This window comes from Synchiropus splendidus, chromosome 18 (genome assembly GCF_027744825.2).
Source record: "Synchiropus splendidus isolate RoL2022-P1 chromosome 18, RoL_Sspl_1.0, whole genome shotgun sequence".
In the NCBI taxonomy this organism is placed as follows: domain Eukaryota; kingdom Metazoa; phylum Chordata; class Actinopteri; order Syngnathiformes; family Callionymidae; genus Synchiropus; species Synchiropus splendidus.
The window spans coordinates 12,736,072-12,757,850 of record NC_071351.1 but is presented as its reverse complement, the minus strand read 5'-3'; the positions used below and the strand labels follow the sequence as shown (position 1 = coordinate 12,757,850).

The 21,779-nt window shown below is 43.3% G+C and overlaps 1 protein-coding gene across 3 annotated transcripts in view; it reads left to right on the top strand.

Moving 5' to 3' along the window:
* The window catches only part of spen (spen family transcriptional repressor), a 25,898-nt gene extending 4,119 nt beyond the window's left edge, over positions 1 to 21,779 (top strand). For 2 of the 3 annotated variants that reach the window (XM_053848307.1, XM_053848308.1), the window contains exons 4-17: positions 3,590 to 3,910; positions 8,237 to 8,845; positions 10,253 to 10,410; positions 10,498 to 10,698; positions 10,774 to 10,925; positions 11,002 to 11,127; positions 11,207 to 11,320; positions 11,397 to 11,510; positions 11,582 to 11,682; positions 11,766 to 19,350; positions 19,421 to 19,747; positions 19,806 to 20,000; positions 20,069 to 20,227; positions 20,286 to 21,779. In XM_053848307.1, the coding sequence (XP_053704282.1) occupies positions 3,711 to 3,910; positions 8,237 to 8,845; positions 10,253 to 10,410; positions 10,498 to 10,698; positions 10,774 to 10,925; positions 11,002 to 11,127; positions 11,207 to 11,320; positions 11,397 to 11,510; positions 11,582 to 11,682; positions 11,766 to 19,350; positions 19,421 to 19,747; positions 19,806 to 20,000; positions 20,069 to 20,227; positions 20,286 to 20,417 (10,173 nt within the window). In that variant the 5' untranslated portion in view covers positions 3,590 to 3,710 and the 3' untranslated portion in view covers positions 20,418 to 21,779. Of the gene's footprint in view, positions 1 to 899; positions 1,278 to 3,589; positions 3,911 to 8,236; positions 8,846 to 10,252; positions 10,411 to 10,497; positions 10,699 to 10,773; positions 10,926 to 11,001; positions 11,128 to 11,206; positions 11,321 to 11,396; positions 11,511 to 11,581; positions 11,683 to 11,765; positions 19,351 to 19,420; positions 19,748 to 19,805; positions 20,001 to 20,068; positions 20,228 to 20,285 lie in introns of those variants that run through there. The other variant, XM_053848306.1, reaches the window with a different exon arrangement.

Below are 21,779 nucleotides of genomic sequence, written 5' to 3'. Positions count from 1 at the left end.
GGTATCTGCATTGAATTATCCCTACATGGTTTAAGAACAACCTAATCATTTGTCAGTTCTTATCAAAGTCCGTCCCTTGGACTTTGTTCGGAAGACTGATTGCTGAAGTTACTCATTATCTAAAAACAAAGACCAGGTTAAAGTCTGAATGCTATTATCCCACAAAGGAGGACTGAATGGGGACTGAACAAAAGTACACACATGACCACCCATGTTTACCATTCGCAACTCCAATGATATCAGTATATATACACCAAAATCAGTGGTCTAGAAATATATTGTAGCTGTGATGCTGTTAGCCTGATATTCTTTATATACCGAATATAAGATTCTCAATTGTTAATCATTTATAAATTTTAGGTTTGATCGATAGGACGAACTCTGGAAGCTGTGGCAATTAATTTCATGATCGTTTGTTAGCTTTGATTTTAAAAAAAAAATCATGTTAGGTTGCTGCTTTACTTTGTTCTGTAAAATCGTGATAAATAAGCTGTGCCTTTCTTCAATGTGCAATCACTAACTGCTCAAAATTCCATCAATATTTTCTGTGTTTCTGTACCCAAACAGCACACCTACATTCAAGAAATGATTTTTATATTTACATTTGAATACATATGAAGGAAAAATAGTGTCATTTTTATGACAGACAATGACGCTTGTGTTTGTGAAAACGGCTATTTTTCTATTAAGGGGGAAGTATTCGATTTCTAGTGCAAGCTATTTTAACTAACATCCACGGATGAATCCTCCTGTGAATCTTTAAAGTCAGACGCACAATTGCCACAGGGCTTTTCTCACGCATGCGTGGTGACAGAACACTATCTCATCGGGTGAGAGAAAAAAAAAACTATTTCGCACACACAAAGCCACGCCTGCGCGGTGTCGCTTCTCAATACAAACTTGCTGCATCTTTTTAGGAAGCCTCATGCTTTCTCTCGACAGGCAAAGGTCGCATGGTGTCAGGGGCGCGCCTTATCACGGGAACAGTCCTGGAGGCGCGTTCACGAGGAGCAGGGTCGCGCTCTGAAACAGCGGAGAGTATCAAAAAGGGGATCCAAACCTGGTGATTTACACTGGGTCACCACGACCAGTCAATGATTTGCACCGTGTTTTTTTGCGCTGGGATTTTTTTTGCACTGGGATAAACTGACATAGGAAACTCATCTGTATGATCGCGGAGCAGGAGCTCACATTATGGTCCGGGAAACCAGACATTTATGGGTGGGAAATTTACCCGAAAATGTCAGAGAGGAGAAAATAATCGAGCACTTCAAGCGGTGAGTGGAACCGTGTTCCATTTGTGTTTTGTATTTTCTCAGAAAAATGACGGGTGCACGAGGAGCATCACCGCTTCTGTTGTCACATTTTAGTGGGATGAAGGCTGTCTGTCAGCTCTCCATAACACTGGATCCTCCAGCTCCAATCACGCTCCAGCTAGCACACACATGTTTTTGTCATTCTGACATTCACTTAGATGATTTCCTTCCTGGACAGAATCTCCTCAATATTTGACTTTCCACGTCGCTCCACTGTAAACAAAGTTACCGGTGTGTTGCTCAGCTAGCTGTTGTTTTAATACAGAATATCACCCTCCGTGCTTCTGAAGGACTCTATATGAACGCGAACACCACTATTTTCAGTAAACAGATGTCAAGTGTTGGTGTGCGTGTCATCACATTTCTCCTTCGGTTATGAACATAATTGAGTCCTCTGTTATGAAGCAGATTCCGAATAGCTTTGAATCGATCACTTCTAGGTTTTACCTCATCTTAAAATGCGGTTATTTATTTATGTCCGAGGAAACGCAAAGCCATTGTCATTTTTCATTTTTGTGAATATTATTTGTAATCCGTGTGCGCGCTCTCGCTGTCAAGGAAATAGCAGCCCGCCTCTCCGTCCATATGTGAGCAGAACATCAGTTTTAATGGTGTGAATTCGCATTTAGGAGCACGAGTGAAACAAATGCGTCGTCCTTTTGTCACCCTCGGCTCACTTTCGCCTGTGTTTTGCAGACGGATGCAGCGAACATGTCTGATCCCTGCAGTCGTGAACGCACCGACTCGTATTTTATTTACAGTGCTCAGGGTGATATTTTGGCGGGGATGGCGACTGGCAGCGTGTTGTTGCAAGGAGCGGGGCTCAGAAATATTCAGCGTGTTTCGCTTTCGCTGCTTCTTTGTAACCCCGGAGGTTGTCCGAGTATGCAGGTGCATGACAGCCCCGATGTGTGATAGAAGTCATTGAAGATGGGGGACGGCAGAATGAGTAAGCAGCAGTGTGAACAGCTTTTCTAAAATGGCGTCCAAGCTATTCAATGTTGTAAGTGGCATGCCAATAAATTTATGGGCAGCCTGCCGCCTCTTGTCTGTCCGACAGAGGAAATGATTTCCCCAGACGGTGATGGTAAAACCTAATTTCTACAGTCATAGCTTTCTCTGCAGCATTGCCATCCTTTTTTATGCATTATACCAAATAACACCTGCTTTTAGCTTATGAATAATGTATTCCTCGCCGCTCACTGCAGATTGTTTTGGACAATGGCAGAATTATCTCCAAGGAAATATGTAGTAAAGGCTTGCCTTTTATTATCGTGCGAAGTTTTTTTTCATCTAGTTGCTGGGTTACAGATGCCCTGTAAGAAGGTACTAGGCAGCAGCACACACACACACAATGATGTTACATGTAAATTCAGTATATTCAAGCCATATGTAAAAAAAAAAAAAAAAGGATATTATGCACCTCCACCTGAGCATAACAAAAATACACATTATTCTGGAAGCACACGTTAGTTAGTAGTGAGTATTCCAGTCTTACATACGGTGTATCGCTATATATATATTCACAACACAAATGCTAATAGCTTCAAGTAGAATGAGCATCACATGGCATATTTGATCTGTCCGAGCATGGAATTACAGAGTAATTACCGTGGTATTGATTATTCACATGAAATACTACCTTGAATATTCAATGTTTTCCTTATTACTGTTGACGTCAACTTCTTCTTTGCCACTGGCGGTTCACTTTCCACAAATGCTGAAGATTTTTCTTGCTAGAATATGTAGAATTTATGGTAGATATTTAATTATATTGTGGTTTTCCGTGCCTCAATGTATATCATTTTCTTGATTTGGCACTCTATTGGCCAATGTATGAGACAGTCAGTGCAAGTTGCTCTCAGCATCCTGCCTTGTGTAGTCCTTTTAGGGAATCTTAGAATCGTAGAGACAGTAAAACCCCTTGATATTTTAAAGGAAGGAGCGTGGGATAGGTTAGTGACTGTTGGATGGGTTTTAGTGCCAGAAATTAGAGCTTATTACATATATTAAAAGCTTGTTACATGTGTTATTCTCATTATAAAATCAGTTTGTCAGTCTTCCATCAATGAATTTCTGAACGCCATAAAGTCATTTGCTCAAATGTCAAAGCAGGACTACAAGACGTCAGCTCTAGACTGGTTTTGAAACTCAGGGGTGTTGAACACTGTTCCTGGATTTCTTTGTCTCTGAATGTCCAGCTGAATTGTGAAAAATCAATATTTGATTTTTACACCAGATCACAGCAGGAATAACATTTGCTGTCCTTATAGGTATGGACGTGTGGAGAGCGTCAAGGTCCTCCCCAAGCGGGGATCTGAAGGAGGAGTCGCAGCCTTTGTGGATTTTGTGGACATCAAAAGTGCTCAAAAAGCTCACAATGCTATCAACAAGATGGGAGACAGAGACCTACGTACTGATTATAATGAACCAGGCACAATTCCAAGTGCCGCCAGGGGGCTGGACGATAGTCTATCGTTAGGCTCTCGTGGCCGGGATATATCAGGGTTCACAAGGACAGCAGGGGGGGCTGTTTATGGGCCCTCTGCGTCACTGCACAGCAGAGATGGACGCTATGAACGGAGACTAGACGGGTAAGTGGACCAAGTTTCTCTAAAGGCAGAGAAATCAATGGTTTGTGACAAACACCTCACCTCCAAGCATCTTTCCACCATCTTTTCATTTACGTGTTTTGGGGTTAAAGATGAGATCAGAGGTCATACTAAAGCGGTAAAATCTGTCAGCGATTGTGCGTCATATACAAGATAGAGGATGTTGGGGATTTTCTTGTGCATTTAAGGAGTCTAGGGAGAGTTGGGGGCGAGTTTTGATGGGGTAAAAATGGTCCTGGAATATGACTAGAGAGAGAAAAAGAGAGAGTGGTCCGAGCCATCCTTGGGATTCCCTTAATCTGGAGTAACATTCCATGCCTGGTGGATTAATATCACCCCCTTTCCTCATCCAACATAACCAAGAGTGCATATGTATCAGCCCGGTGTGGATTAGCCTAATTTGATTTTCTGCCGTGCACAATGTGATCCCTCAAGGTCTGGAGTTATGTGGATAACCTTCCAAGGATATTAACTCTCCACTCTTGGATTATATCTGGTCACAATTGGAATTTATAATATAATTTATCTGGGCTATCCCTTGGTTTGGTTTGTGTTGTTTTATTTGGAATTGTTTTTAAAGTCAGGGCATTCAAATTTGAGTACTGGGAGACTTCTACTGGTCATTGGACTGATAGAGACAAGTGAGCAAAAAAACTTTTTTTCTGATTTTTGTGGAGATTATTTTTTTTAATTTTTTTTTTGCCTTTCAACAAGCAAGAACATGGGCTGTGCTTGGAATGTACAAGGCACGCTGCTGGAAAAAGTGACCTGAAGGCCCTTGACTCTGGAGATAACCTACCTACATGAGGCTTGTGGATTAATCCCTCCCGTCTTGGAATGAAACTGTAACGCAACCTTGGATACAAATGAGAAACTGTATAAGAAAACATGCCAGTTATGATTTGACTCAGCTTTAGTTTGTACTATGTCAACCTTTTTTTGGCTTCTAAAGGAAATTCTGAGATTGACATTGAGATCCACAAGCCAAGCTGGGATTGGTTCAGTGCCACTTAAATGAGGAGTTGTCATTCACTCTCATCCTTCATGGAAAAGAACTGGACTACCTTGATGATGTCTTCTGGAATATTCGGGACAGTACAGATGCCAATACTCAAAAACCAACTCCTACAATTTACTGGTCACAAGAAGATTGTCTCTTGGATATTTTTTTTTTGCAACTTTGGACGCAATTCTGGACTGCACTTGATATTTTCCAGTTTACAAAACATCCGGATCAGTACAGCACACAAGTCTTCCCGCTTATAACAATGAGGATTATGCTTTTTTTTCCCTTTTTTTAAATGTGAAACCTCTCATCTAACTCCACTCATCATTTTTGCCCACCTTTTTCTGCTCACAAAGTTCTATCTCCCTAAATTGTATTTGGAATTATAGGTCAAGTTACCACTCTCTCAAAAGGTTGGTATGTTCTGCCCTGTGTATTTTAGCTGTCCTCTCTAACCCCCTAGTTTGAACCCATCTCTCTCCATTCCCCCCCACTAACCGTAGTAGGTGGTATGTAGTTTTATTTCTGCCTTTAAATGCAGATGTCTGTATCTTACCTTTTGTTGTTTTCCTTTCTCTCTCACTTACTTGGACCCACCTTTTCCCTTCTTTCCTGAAAATCAATACATTACTATGGCAGCTGTTCTTCAATAATGCTTTTGTACTGCTACAACTTGCTGTCTTTTCTTGTTACACAAAATTGCCAGCACTAAATTACATTCAAAACAGTGGAGAAATGTACACATTTTGTTGCAATGTGGTTTCATCACCATTATTTAACAGCCAAAACTCCCTTTATTAAAAAAACAGACCATTTAACACAATTTTTACACACAATAATTCAAGCCTTCTGTTTTAGCGCCATGTGTTTTCTATTACATAGGAGGATCCAACTTCTATTGCTGTTTGCTTTCAGTGTTGGCTGTACAAAGCATGTTTGTTGATTGAGATAAAGTGAATGTCAAAGTGCCAATGGAGCGTTTAGGAGGGATGTCAAAAGTTCACCAATTTACTCTCAATTCAACAATATTTTCATCTCAAAAACGACAGGCTCAGACAGGATACTGTAATTTCAATTGCTTAAATTACATTTAGACACCTCAATAAGGCCTTTTGCCAATTCCAACAGAACAGAGAGACGTAAACATAAATTGAATGTGTTCAATTTAACATGAAAATACACTGCAAGTAAATCCAGACGTGAAGAATAAGTCAGGCATATTGTCACTCGTTGAATCAAATTCTATCTGGTCCTTCTTCAACATCATAGCAACTAGCAACATATTCGTCTTTTATACAGCCTTGATTCATCATCTGTTGCCTCTGGCTAATTGGCATATTTTAGCAGTTCCATTAAAAAAACTGTCCTCAGCTCACCTATTGTGATAAAAGGTAAAACCATTCTTCAGAAGATGGCATTGTCCAGCAAATGATAGGCATTTTCCTCTGTCACTTTTGCTTTTAGTAAAATATATGAAGCATTTCTTTTGATTCCAAAAGAGCGTGTGATGTTTCTCTCACAGTGACGTTCGATATATGTATAGCACTGCTGTTGCTGGGAGACCGCAGCACATTTATGTTCTTTTGAAGTCACTGCCTTTCACACGAGTGTCGTTGAAATATCGGTCGATGAGCAGAGATTTGAACCCGCTGAAACCATTAACTCCTTTGATGTGTGTGATTACCTTCAGTTCAGTTAAGGTTAATTATTCAGTCACTCAGAAATTATTGATATAAAAGTGTGATAGAATTCACCAAAAAGGGTTTTGTAAAATTGATGCTGTAATTTATGGTGGAGTCCTCACCAACAGCAAGCAGGAAAGATAAGGAAATGTATTGTTAGTTGGTTTCTATAAGGCATAAGCACGTGCACTGAAATGAACTGCAGCGAAAATCTGAATAAATAATCATTTTTAATCTCGTGTGAAACACCTGAACTGCTCTATACTTGTTCAATTAAACATAGGGGTGTGTGAATGCATGGGCGGCTTGTCACAAGTAACCTGCCTCTTTTTCTAATTGCTGCTGGAATGCCTCCCATTTTAATTAAAGCAGAAAGACATAAGCGCCAAACAGCAGATGTGCTTTGCATGCACGGCGGCGGACTAATAATCAAATACTGATGGAAATTCTGCCAAAAGAACCAAATTGTTTTCAAGGCCCATGAATAATGGAGCGCTTGTATTGTGCAAAGTGAAATTGAAGGCTGTCTATTGAGCAGTGAACCTGCGCCACGGAATTAGCATTTTCGAGAGCATCTAGGGGTCAAGGTAATCCATCAATTTCTCAGCACGCGTCATTATTCCAAAAATGGGATTCATGAATCCTGCGCCCACATGATGGATGCCTATAAACTGGAACAGAATGTTCCCTTACATCTTAAATGTATGTCACACATTCTTAGGGTAACGTTTGATGGCCAAATTATTATTATTATGAATACTTTGTACCTATTATTGTTATGGTTCAGTAAATGTAAGCATCAACCAAAATAAACACCCAAGAGATTGCTTATATATTGCTTATATTATGTATTACATATAGTGATATGTAGTATTGTATAGAGCAAGATTGGGTTGATGCGATAAGTGTGACAAAGTAACTAATTCTGATATGGAATATTTCAATTAGAAGAAGATGTAATAAAGACACAGAGCTGTTTATAATGGAATTAGATGTTGAAAAGTTGTAATAATTTGAAACAATTTTGATTTATGTTTTAACCTGAGTAATACTAATCTAATTCACTGCCATAAAAATTTAAATTGTGAAATGGTCACAAGATTAAATATGAACCCTGAAGTATATTTGGGTTTTTTTCCTTTGATCCAAGATGGACAATTTATTGTGTATGATTTTCTCGCTGTTCTGTACCGTACTGCAATGACCTGCTTCCCTGTATCAGAAATTTAAATGTTTCAAAAACCCATTCTCAGAGCAACTGCAGATGGTGCAACATGGTAAATGCAGTCAACCCTGAAAGCAAAAACCAAATTATTAATGATACCAATGTGGCTTGTATGAGCTGCTAGTTACAAAGTTAAGATAGCCTCGATAAACATCCATAACCATCAGCTTTTGAGATGCTCCAGCTTGCAATCTCAACAACTATCACTGAGCTACTTCACTTAAAGGCCTCCTTGACACTTCACTGTAAACCCCTTTCTTAAAAACCTTCAATTCCTTGTTTAGTCCTACGGGTCTAATGATGGAAAAACCCTCCAAAAACACAGTTTGTCCTCTGTCTGATGCCAGCAGCTTTCTGAAACCATGATATGATGGTTCTTCTCTTCTTCTCGATAGGACCACAGACACTCGAGAGAGGGCCTATGATCACAGTGCCTACGGACATCACGAGCGACCTGGCAGCAGTTTTGAGCGCCAGCGTCACTATGAAACAGACTATTATCGTGAGGCCAGAGAAAGGACTCTGAGCGCACCTGGGAACGGGTCTGGTACCTCCAGTGGAAGCAGTACCACTGTGTCCTCCGGCAATGGTGGATCTATTGGAGTTGTTTCTGGTTCTGGAACTGGTGGATCTGTGGGTACCACAAGTGGAGTAAGTGGCGGTTCTGTTTCCAGTGGTGTCGGGTTCTACCGCTCTCACAGCAGGAGTCCATGTCGTTTTGAGACACCAGAGCCTCGTTATGAGTCGCGCACACGGGAACCTTTTACTTTGGCCAGTGTGGTTCACAGGGACCTTTACCGGGAGGACCGGAGTCGACGTGGGGAGCGCTCTTATCGCCACAGTCGCAGTCGGTCTCCTCACTCGACACATTCACGTAACCCCTCACCTCAGAGACTAGCTAGTCAGGCCACCCGGCCACTCCGCTCTCAAAGTGGGTCTCGCTCCCGAAGCCGTTCATCCAGTTCGGATTCAGTCAGCAGTACCAGCAGCAGTACAAGTGGAAGGTAAGTAAAACTTTTCTTGTAAAGACTGTGGCTAACGCTGATGTATTTTATGTGCTTTTGATGCATTATGGTGCAGTCTGGTGTTGTCTGGTGACTTCCACCTCTGGTAGAGTCCGAATGGTCATAAAAGCGAACCTTGGTTAGTGTGTAACAATTAATGGCTGACTGCTCCAGGGTGTGTCACAACTCTCTGCAGTTACTGACCTCGCTGGACCCAAGATATGCTGTGAATAAAAATATTGCTTTCGACCTCATCCCTGATGATCACATACCCTAGCCTGCAACAACCAAGAGCGCCACTGGCAGGGATAAATGAAACTGAGTAAGGGTTGACGGTGTCGCACTGGAATCAAGACACCAAAGACAAGAGATTTTGCTTTAGAATCTGGCAGTTGAGCCAACCATACCTGCTGTTTCTGACCCAACTTTGCTTGTCATCTGGTCTGTTTGCTTTCACTGAACTGAGTTGCATTAATGAGTGGCCTGACTGAATCATATAAAGCCAAATCCCATTTCATCATAAATAATTATCCTCTCATTATAACATGAGCAAATACCATGCTGTATTTTGGCGACTGAACAAAGGGTATGTGAATGTCCTGGTGGTTTATGATTAAGAAGCAAGGATTCCAATTCAGTCTCCCTCCCTCCTTCATTGTATCTTTTAACCACACCGCCTTAGAGCGTCACTGCACCGAGTGATCCGGAGCATCACATGTGGTCTGATGAGGTAGTGTTTCAGGAGAAATTTCAGGGGACGGTTGGTATTCCTTTCTCACTGCCTACCTCTGTGTGTATGGGTATAGGCTCCCCCCCTCCGTGAGATCCAGTTGGAACTGGAAATTTCTGGCCAGTGCTGGCTTCATGCCCACTCCCACAGGCCAGGCTCCGTCAGCAGCACTTCCGGGAGTGTCTGAGCTCAGGAGGAGAAAGTGAGAGGGAAAACAACAGAGTGCTTTAAAAGCTGAGACAGGCGCAGGAATGGGTTGAACAAAACTGTGAATGAGGCTGCAATGATGCATGAAGCTTTTCTTCTGATATCATGGCAACTATTAGAAGGTTGTCTTTTAGGATAAAAGAAGAGTTCTGCTGTGTGAGACCGCAGGCTGATAAAAACTGAATAATTTAATTTGATCTAATATTAGCGTTGCGATGGGTATTTTCATTCATACAGCATAATAAGAGACAAAATGGTAAAATGATCCCTTAGCGTTTATTTTAGTATTTTTGGTGTGTTTAGCAATTCTCAAACCGCTTGAAATATCCTCTTTATAATGGGAAACCATTACTTGCATCTGCTAGGCTTCCATTCAGTCACACTTCCAATAAAGTCCTTCTTCTTTCAATGGAAACTGAAGATGTGAAACGTGAAGTCACAGTCAGCGTTATGTTCCCTCTCTGCCTCAGTGATTCAAGCAGCAGCTCAAGCGATGACTCTCCGGCACGTTCCGTACAGTCTGCCGCTGTACCGGCTCCCACCGCACTTCCATTATCCTCTCTTGACAAGGAGGAACCTCGTAAAAGCTTTGGTATCAAGGTCCAAAATCTTCCTGTGCGTTCTACAGGTTAGTTCATTCGAGGTCATTGGTGTGATACAACTGGGGTTTCTTTTCTTGAGGTCTAAACTGAACAATCAATACTCTTGACTGCAGATACAAGTCTGAAGGATGGATTGTTCCATGAGTTTAAAAAACACGGGAAGGTTACATCTGTGCAAATCCACGGAGCTTCAGAGGAGCGATACGGCCTTGTGTTTTTCCGACAACAAGAAGATCAAGAAAAGGCTCTTAGCGCATCCAAGGGGAAGCTCTTTTTTGGGATGCAAATCGATGTCACTGCTTGGAACGGACCCGGTATATTCTCAATCTGTTGGATTGTCTTACCAGAAAAGGTTACTGAATGACTAAACAAGGTCCTTTCTTTCACAGAGACCGAAAGTGAGAATGAGTTCAGGCCATTAGATGAAAGAATAGATGAGTTTCATCCTAAGGCAACAAGGACGTTATTCATCGGCAACTTGGAAAAGACCACCACCTACCATGACCTGCTTAACATCTTTCAGCGTTTTGGAGAAATAGTTGTATGTGCATTATGACTTGACTCTTCTTTTCAATTCTAAGATAAATACTGACCTCTTTCTTAATACACCAACTTAGGACATTGACATAAAGAAAGTAAATGGAGCTCCACAGTATGCCTTTCTACAGTACTGCGACATTGCCAGTGTCTGTAAAGCCATTAAGAAGATGGATGGCGAATACCTCGGTAACAACAGATTAAAGGTGAGGAGCTGAGAGAGTATAGCACATTTCATAGTTTATTCTCTCAGTTAAAGTAATCATTGTTATTTGTACCCTGAAGCTGGGCTTTGGAAAGAGTATGCCAACAACTTGTGTTTGGCTGGATGGGTTGGCATCAAACACCACCGAGCAGTTTCTTACCCGCCATTTCTGTTGCTATGGACATGTCGTGAAGGTAAGGTATTTTGCATGTATTTTGAATGTACCCTGTGTGAACCCTCCTGCTACAATCACTATCCTGTCGCTTTTAGGTGGTTTTTGACAGAATGAAAGGAATGGCCCTAATCTTGTACAACAATATTGAATATGCACAAGCAGCTGTAAAAGACACAAAGGGATGGAAAATAGGAGGGAGTAAAATCAAGGTATATCAATCAAGCTTGAAAATATCAATGATATTCAATATGCTTGACATTTTACTGTCTCTTCTTGTAAGGTGGACTTTGCTAATCAGGAAAGTCAAATGGCTTTCTATCGATCAATGCAGTCATCTGGTCAAGATATTCGAGACTTTTACGACATTCTGTCTGAAAGGAGGTTTGTTGTGTTCTTCCTTTGAATCGAATAAAACAAAATCTAATAAGCCATTACAATAACAGCATTGTGTTTCTCTCTCACAGGGAGGACCGTCGCTCGACTTATGAGTTTCAGACTGACAGACAATACTATGAGAATGTACGAACCACAGGAACATACACTGAAGATCAACGTCGGAAATACACTTCCAGGAACCGTGAATTCTACACTGAGTGGGATCCGTATCAGGGAGACTACTATGAGACTCAGTACTTTGAAGATCCCCGGGATTATCGGGAGTACAGAGCTGATCCTTATGAGCAAGACATTCGTAAATACAGTTATTTGCAACGAGAACGTGAACGAGAAAGGGAGCGCTTTGAGACTGATCGTGGACGTGACCATGGGAGGAGGACCATCGAGCGAAGTCAAAGCCCATCTCATATCACCTCCAGACGTGCGGCTAGTCCCACTGCATCTCCTTCACTCTCTGAAAGAATAAATAGCGACTCAGACCGTCGGATCTGTTGTCGATCCTCTGAAAGAAGCGGTAGTTGTAGCTCAATGTCTCCACCCAGATTTGAAAAGCTGGAAAAGGTTCGGAGTGACAGGTATATTAAAGCTGACAAGCTGGACAAGGAGCGGATTTTTGAAGTTGAAAGAAGCAACTTGGTTGAAAAAGAAAAGAGAATGGGACGAAAAGAAAGAGGGGACAAAGACAAAAGTGAGAAACAGAGGCTTAAAAAACTGAAAGTTTCATCTCCTGTTTTCCAAGCCTGTGAGGCAGAGTCTATCCCTGATAGAGGTATCAGCCCAGAGGCTGTGCTTCAAAATAAAATTAGCAAAATTCCAAAGGAGAACTTGGGCAAAGGCAGGTTAGACCTTCTGCCTTGTGTTGTTCAGTTAACAAGAGTGAAAGAAAAAGAAGGGAAATTGGTTTCCCATGCGGGGCAAGATAAACAAATCATGAGGTGTGGGAGTGATAGTCCAAGATTAGCATCACCTCCAACTGACCAGAGGCCCAAGAGTCCACCCTTTCTTTCTGACCAAAGGACTGAAATGACAAAGCATGGAAAGGCTCATAGAGAGAAAAATATATACACTTTACTGGATTCAACAGACAAAGTCAATAAAGTCAAGTCGAAGAAACATGGAAAATCTGACGTTGGGTTGGAATGTTCTCTATCAATTGATAAAGATCGCTCTGCTGCTAGAAAAAGGCGTTTCGAAGACTCCAGCAAGAGTGATCGACAGAAGAGAACAAGCGAGGATGACCTTGGAAGACTTCATAGGGTATTGAACAATTCCAAGGACCCAGATTTAATCCGAGGGCTTCGTAAAAAGGAAATTCACAGGGATAAATGTGACCACATGGCGTCTGGTCATAGTCCCAAAGAGGGGCCTGATTGTGAAAGCAGCTTTATGCAGCCACAGCTTTTGGAACTGCCTGATGACTCTTCGAATCAGTTGGATTCCCCGCAACCTAAAATGGATTCAGAGGCACCACAAAGTGAAAACTGCTCAAATCTCAGAAAAGCCTCAGATGATGCCTTTCTTGATTTGGATGAAATTCAAGAGCAACAGAAGCTGTCTGAAAATGAACAACGCAAAAGAAAGCAGAGAGACTTGGATAATGCAGATGACTTGTTTTTGGAAATTGACCTGGCGAATACTTGTTCAAAACAAATTGAACAAAGTCGTTGGCACAAAGCCAAGCACAGTGAACTTGACAGTTTTTTTAAGTACGATAACCCATCCTCTATCGAGCCTCGAAGCTATGAAAAAGATTACATGGCGTATGATGTGGCAAAACCGGTTGAAGGCATGACCAATGAAGACATGTCTTGTAAACGAAAACAAAAGGAACACTTTGATTACGATTGTGCCAGCGAGGGAAGCGAGCGGAAATTGTGTAGTTCTCTAAAAACAAAAGAAGATGCTTATCAGAGAAGGTTTTCATCTATTGATGAGGAAGAAACCGCTCAGATCTCTGTGTCAGTTACAAAGAGGGAAAGAAAATCCCCAGCTTCAGACTTGTTAAAAAGCAGTTCCAGTCTCAGACCGTTTCATTCACCCGACATTGAGTCCACCAAAGTGAAGATGCAACTGCTTGACAGTAATGAAGAATTCATGCACCGCTGGGAGACGAGGATTAAGTCAGATTCACTGAGAATGAATATGAGTTTCCCTAACTACCTCGGAAAGCATGATAGCTGCAAAAGCCAGGAGCAAGATTTGGAACCTGGGGAAGTTCAGTCAGATTCAGAAGACGACGATGATGGAGAAAGTAAACACATATCTTCCAAATCTAATCGTGCTTTGTCTTATGTTCTTAGGGAGCATGAAGAGAGGGTGAGTGATCTGAAACTTTCTGGCTCTCTGGAAAAGAATAAGTTTTATTCTTTTGCATTGGACAAAACCATCACCCCTGACACAAAAGCACTGCTTGAGAGAGCGAAAACGCTCTATTCCTCTCGAGAAGACAACTGGTCATTTCTTCCTTCACGCTTCCCTACGTCCCACAGCTGTACAGATAAGGACAAGGTTGAGCTAACACCGAGGCCTATTCCCTCCTGGTACAAGAAAAAGATTCGCACAAACTCTGATGACAAGATACATGACAAAAAGGAGGAACATCAGCACCAGGACCAGGAGCGACAAGAGCTTTTTGCTTCCAGATTTCTACACAGCTCAATATTTGAGCAAGACTCTCGCAGATTGCAGCACCTTGAACGTAAAGTCCAAGATGATAAAAGCAGTGTATGTCGAACTCTGACGAAGACAGAAACACCAGAATTACAGCCTAAAACCTTGGAAAGTAACAGCACTCAGGAGCCCATCGTCTTATTCCATAGCAGGTTTTTAGAGCTGCAGCAGCAGAAAGACAAGGACCTTTTCCCACCTGATAGTGATTCAATTACAGAGGAGACAGACCAGAGTGACTCACAAAATTGTGATAATGGGCCGTCTGATAAAATGTCTGACACGGCCCCGAATGTTGAGGACAAATCAGACAGTCCTCCTCGAAGCTTGTCAGTTTCACCACCGCTCCCAGTCCATAAAGAATTAATAGAAGTCGTCACACCTTCTTCAAATCAGCCTTATACATGTGTGCAAGAAGATAAAGCCAGCCCAGTTCAAGAGGTGTCGGAATCTGAGTCTTCGGCTGTAGAATCTGGCAAACCACTTTCTCCGAAACTCATGACTGCACCCCAACTCATTTGTTCAGAAACAAAAACTGAACCCAAAACGGACGTTGTGATCAAAGCCAAAATTAAAGATAGTGTGGCATTGGACATCAGTATTGAGAAAGAGAATCTCCTCTCCACTAGTTGTGCACTGACTGCTTTAGAAGGTGGGAATGTAGAATCATCATCCTCAGCTGGTAAAATCACTGAGGAAATTTCTCACAACTTAGAAGAGAAACCCATCGACATTGATCAGACTATTTGTAGAGAAGGAGAGTACATTGATGAATGTCTGAAAAATGACACAGACAGTGACTTATGCATGCCACTCTTAGAAGTTGAAATCAAGCCTTTGACAAATCGCAGACAGCCAAAAAGTAAAAGGGCAAAGCCACTGTCCATATTGCGGTCCATACAGTCATTCCAGAGCGAAGCAGCTGAGAAACCTGCCACGAGAAAAAGTGAGCGAATTGACAAAGAGAAACTCAAGAGGGCCTCGTCTCCAAGGGCAGAAACACCGAAAACGCCTGACGCTAAATCAAATCTCAACAAGTCACCGATTAATGCATCTGATTCCGATCATAGCCTTGAATCCACTTTAGTCCAAGGACGGACACGTCGCAGGAATGTGAGGTCTGTCTACGCCAAAATAGGGGAAGAGGACCAAGCAGGCAAAGATGTGGTTGAGCCACCACGGTCTATGCGCAAACGTGGTCCTGATAAGGATCCGATACAACAAGAATCTCAGGCTCCGCCCACGCATGCTAGACGAGGACGTCCACCGAAAAGAGGTGTGAAAAGGAATCAGCCGGTTGCACCAGTAAAAGCGGAACCACAGAAAATAATTGAAGGCGATATGGAGGAGGTAGACATATCAGTCGAAACAGAAGCTGTGAAAGGCTTTGAGGGATGGCGATCACCACGGAACCAAAAGTTGCCCCCGACGAACATCACCAAGAAAGCAAGTAAAACTGACAAGCAGTCTGGAATTACCAGTCCTCAACCTGAGCTGACCGATCAAGAGGAGTCCGAGACAAAGATAGATTTGGAAGTACTTGGCACTCTATCTGAAAAGATTGAAAGCAGCTCTGCACCTTCAATCAAGAAGGAAAAAGACCTAAAAGATGCCTGCGGGAAGAAAACAGTTGAAGGGACTGAATCTTCTGAAAGGAAGCTCCCAGAAAAGTGTGTTAAATTAAAAAGTCCAAGATTAAAAAGGAACAGCAAGGCAGTCACAGATGACAAGTCACATACACTAAAAAATCTTGAGATCCGGGTCAGCGTTGACGATGTTAAAGATTTACTTCGGACTGAGAATGATGAGCCTCATTCCTTCCAAGTTTCACGGCTAACAAAAACAAAGGCATTGGTGCAAGCTGAAGAAACAAAAGTGACTGGTCTTAAAAAAGAGGCAGAAGAACCTGCAGTCCTCCAGGATGCGGACCAATCCTTGTCTGAAGATGAACTTCCTGTTGATCCAGCTGCTGCTCTGTTAGCACGACAAATGGAGCTTGAGCAGGCGGTCGAAAACATTGCTAAACTGACTGTCGAACAAGCTCCACGTGCTTTTAAAGAACCGCCAACTGAGCAACCGACCTTGTTGCCTCCTGTAATCGTTGAGCAGGAAAGTGAAGTTGAAGAAGAAAAGAGGGAGAACCCTGCAAGTGAAACAGAACTTGCAGCTGCGATTGACTCCATAACTGCTGAAGTCACCTGCACAGATACCGATGGATTCACAGCCTCGCCGACATACACTCCGCTCATCTCTACACCCGATTCCTTGGTATCCCCCTCCTCTAATGAGATTATGGAGCCCGAAACACATATGGTTATCAACAATATTCTTGCTGCCAGCTCCGACGATGATTCTCTGCCACCCAGCCCGAAGAGGGAAATGCCTGAAACCAAGAGAGATGAAGAAAGGCTTATTCAGGAAGCAGCAAGAAGGTTGAGTAAAGTTAAACCCAAAACCGCTCCAAAGAAGCCCAGAGGAAGGAGGGGCACGGCAAACAAGAGAGGGGATGCTTCTTCAGACATCACTCTCCCAGAGCCTTCACCTGTGAAGTTACCTGAGTCGATACCTGACGATCCAGAGACTGTAAAATCAAAAGCTACCACTATTACAGCTTGTACAACGATTGCAGCCTCTGTTGTCACTGCGGTTACAACATGTAGACGGGATGTAACAAGCGCTATAACTGTTAACGCTCCAAGGGAGGCAGAGCATCCTGAAGTGGAACAGCCAGTTCCAAAAGAATCTGCCTTCCACTCTGGTCCAATGAAGACACCAGATTTATCCTTCCCAGTCCTTGCTCCTGCCAATCCTCAACCTTCATCCCAGTTTAATGTGCCCCCACTTCGGCCTGCCAGAATGTCTCTTTCCCCAGAGTGGCCTCCCAAAAGTGAAGAAAGTAAATCTGCTGCTGCTTCATGTCATGTCACAGTCGTAACTCCTACGAAACAGCATCAGACATCAAATGTTCTCGGAAATCCATCAATGAATCCCACAATGCCGCCTGACACCAAGGCTTCAGACCTCGACACCAGCTCCAGCACCTTACGAAAAATCCTTATGGAGCCCAAATATGTCACTGCGTCTAACAGCAACTCCATACACACGACCATGGTGACATCTTCCCTCACAGACCTCACTCGGATGTCTGAGAATGAAAACCCCTCTGACACAGTGGGTTCAAGTCGGCTGTATCCAAAAGAGCGATCATTACCACCTCAGCCCTTACTGCACAAGCCATCTCCCTTGACAGAGTCTCAACAAAACTGTGGAGAGAAGCCCCAGCTTCAGTGTATTTCTCCTGCTACCTCAGTTATAAGTCGTATCCCAATGCCTTATGATACAGAGGAGACTCCACGGATTTCCCTTAGCAACCGAAACACTGGTGTCAATATTTACAAACAAAGATTTAGATCCAACTCCAATGAAAACAGTCGATATCACGAAGTTGCTGAAGATGGGGTGAGAGGGCACTCGGCTGTTGAGAACAATCCTTACAACCCAAGTACCTCATCTGGTTTAAGACTGAACACGTCAGAGGGAGTTGTTGTGTTGAGTTATTCGGGTCAGAAAACAGAGGGCCCCCACAGAATGAGAGCCAAAATAAGTCAAATCCCCCAGGCCAACGCTGGGGATATTGAGTTTCAACAATCAATGTCCAAATCCCAGCTAAAGCAAGAGTCTCCAAACTCATCGTCACAGTCTCCCTCTCCGAAAATAGCCTCCACTTCTTCTCTTTACGGGCATACAGGAGTTCTCTTGACCAATCAGTCTTACGTCTCTCCACCTTTCATTTCAAGTACCAACCAGGAGAGTGCTGGTTGTGACAACTCAGAAGCCTTACATCACTCAATGTCACAGGGTGGCGTTGTTAAAATGTTTCAACAGCCAATCAGCTCCCCGCAGGTCTTGATGTACAACCAGGCTGTGATACAACAGCATCATGCCAAGAGAGGAATAGTCACGGACCAGTTACCAAAAAAGGTGGACGTTGCCATTCAGCAGTCAACCCGTAGTCCAGTTGTCAATCATCCACCCGTGGCCAGTTCTCATGCCAGCTCCAATGTTGGCGATCGGTCGCCTCATCCCCTGAAACAAGACCGCCAGTCTCCTCAAACGACTGCCCACTCCACTACTTTTGTTAAGTCAAGTAATTCAACCATGGGTACTTCAGTTCTGAGCCACGGCATGCCTAAAACCTCAACATATCATTCTCCCATGCATCACTCTGAGCAGTCCTCCGTCATAATTCAGCCTCACAGCATCACCCAGTCTATTGCGCACGAAACAAGGACGAACACCTCCCACATGGCAGGTATGAATCTTGTGAGGAGAAGCGAGTCCATTTCCTCACCAAGCCCTGGACCTGCGCAGCGCTCAAACACGCCTCAGCATAACGTTATCAGAGATATTGTGCTGAAGAGTCACTCAAGCCCTCACCGCTCCATGCCGACCATTGACAGTGGCGGTAGTCTTTCAGAAGAGGACATGAGACACTTCAACCAAACCTCTGGTCGACCCCCTGTGTCACCATTCCAAACCGATCTTATGATGATCCACGTTGATCAAAGGCGCCACTCGACGATGCGCATGGACCAATACAGAGACATGCACCAGCGCATTCTCATGCACCAGCAGCTGGGCGATCAGGCTGCGGCAGAGTCCAGGCAGGCGCGCACCTCAGAAACCTCAAGCAACATCTTAAGTCCTTCAAAAAGTTCTGTCGTGAGAAAAAGTATGGAGTTCTCAGCGAAAGACTCTCTCAAGCTGGAGGGGAAAGTCATACATCAAACCAGCAACGAGAGCAGAATCATGGGGGTCCACTCGACCAGCCCCGTCATGGTGTCCCCTCACCTTCACGGTACTCCACTTGTGCACCCAGGAGGAACAAGTTCATTTCCAATATATCGGGATATCAGAGGCTTTCCATCTCAGTTCCCTGGACATCCATCTGGTCATGTTTCCAATCCTGGCCTTACGTCACCACAGGTGAGTCAGAGTGATGGTGTCTTCAGGGTCAGCCGGTCTTTAAGTCGTCTAATCCTGTGTCCATTTCCAGGTGTCTGCAGAGCATGAGCTGGCTCAAAGAGGGAAACCAGTTCAGTCCAGTCTTATCGACACCAAGATGGAGAGTTCTCATCTTCGCCACACGACGTCCTCGGAGCTCCCTCACTTATCCAGAATGCCCGGGGAACGGGTGTCGCCCACATACCCGTCTCCCATCACCTCCCCGATAGCTTACACCCACAAGCCAGATTTATCACTCCAAAAAGCCCCTCCTCCCTTCTTGCCCACGACTCAATCGGCTACAACCTCGCAGTTTCACCCCGACCCCAAACTGGAGCACGTCGGACACCATTCGGTGGACACGGCGCAGCTGCTGACGGTAAGACTGCAGTTGTGAAAACCTCAGGATCGCTCTCTAAAGTAACTGATTGTTCCAGAAATATCCAATCGTGTGGCAAGGCCTGCTGGCGCTCAAGAACGACCAGTCGGCTGTCCAGTTGCACTTTGTCTCGGGGAACACCGTTTTGGCCCAGCGGTCTCTGCCGCCACCTGAGGGAGGCCCACTCCTCCGAATTGTTCAGAGGATGAGACTGGAAGCGTCACAGTTGGACAGTGTGGCCCGTCGAATGACTGTAAGCACTGTTCTCCTTGTCATTTTTTAGCTAGTCATATGTCCTGACAGAGGCTCCTGTTCTCTCAGGTGGAGAATGACTACTGTCTGCTCCTGGCCCTACCTTGTGGCCGGGACCAAGATGACGTCCTGAATCAAACCCAGGCTTTGAAAAGTGGCTTTATAACCTACCTGCAAGCGAAGCAGGCAGCTGGAATCATCAACGTGCCTAATCCTGGCTCCAACCAGGTCAGTGTTCGCCTCTCTCAAAGCATCCTCCCCCTCTCATTCTCCTGTCTCTCCGCAGCCAGCCTACGTGGTACAGATTTTCCCACCCTGCGAGTTTTCAGAGAGCCACCTTTCTCGTCTGGCCCCGGACCTTCTCAACAGCATCTACAGCATCTCCCCTCACCTCATGATTGTCATCGCCTCGGTTTAGTCCCCTCCATCACCGGGAGAATATCAACACCAGCCCTCTTGTACTCCTCCAGTTTTTGGAAGCTGGAGTTGCCTCATGTTTTTACGAGTAAGCATTTACTATTCTCCATCACCTCACCATGTCCTTAAGAAAAGACTTAACAAAGGGGCGTTGAAGCGTTCACCAGGATCTTTCTTTTTTTCATTACATTTTTGTCATCGAATCAGTGTTTTCTAATTTGTAGCGTTCACAGAGCTGCAGATTTAGAATGTTCCTACTGGATATTTTTATCTTCAAAGAAGTAATTGTGATATATTTTGTCTTTTTTTAAGGAAAAAAAATGTGATACATCATTGCACTATGTTGAGGAAGAATTGTGAACTCTGTACAGATTTGAGTATATAATGTAAATGACCTGTATTTAGCCAAGCTTGTGAGTTAAAAGAAAAATAATCGCCCTCAAATAATCTGTTTGACTTCCTTAATTCCAACCGTCCAACCTGAAACGCTCCTTACAGAAACGTTCAGTTGTGGAGTTTACACTCAATGCCTCAAGTGGGACTATATTTCTGTTGTGCATTTGTGTCTTTTAACTGTAAATAACACACATATTTAAAGCAACAAGAGGAGACCAAGTGAATTGTTATCAAGCTGCAGTGGTGGTTTGTCTTGTTCAGCCCAGGCTGATACAAAAAAAATATTTTTAAACTGAATCTGTGCCAAAATATGTCAATGTATTTAAAAAAAAACATATTTTCTTCATTTTTTACGGAAGAGTTTGTATGTTTTCTTGTAATGGTTTCATTTTATTGCCACTTCTCTGCTGCCCCCTGCTGTATGAAAGCAACAGAACCGTCGAGCTCACGCATGCGCTGTTTTTGTTTTTCCTTTATTCCAGGGGATCATAAAGAAAATGAATGTGACTTGAAAATGACATCATGCCGCTACTGGATGTGTTGATCGTCTGTCTCCAATTCTCCCTCCTTTTCACAATATTTGAGCCAAGCTGTAAATACGGTCGTCATTTTCGTGTGCGCTTGTGTGAACCCCATGTCTGTCCTTACATTTGTTTTGTGTGACAAAGCAGAGCAGTCTGACAGAGACGAGGTCGTACCGATGCTGAAAGTAAACCGCGCTTGCAGGTTCTGTGTTGTAAATACTTTTCCTTTGCAAGCCAAAATCCTCATGTTATGTTGAAGGCACTTATAATTTTTTAAATAAACAAAATAACGACAAAAAAGAGATTAAAAAAACTAACTTAAAGCGGTTATTATTATGAAAAAAAATGTCTTTTGATCGATCTTCATTTTAAGTGTATTTTGCTGTTCCTCCATGAGGACATTTTAAACTGTAAAATAAATGGTTGTTTAAATTCTGAAGATC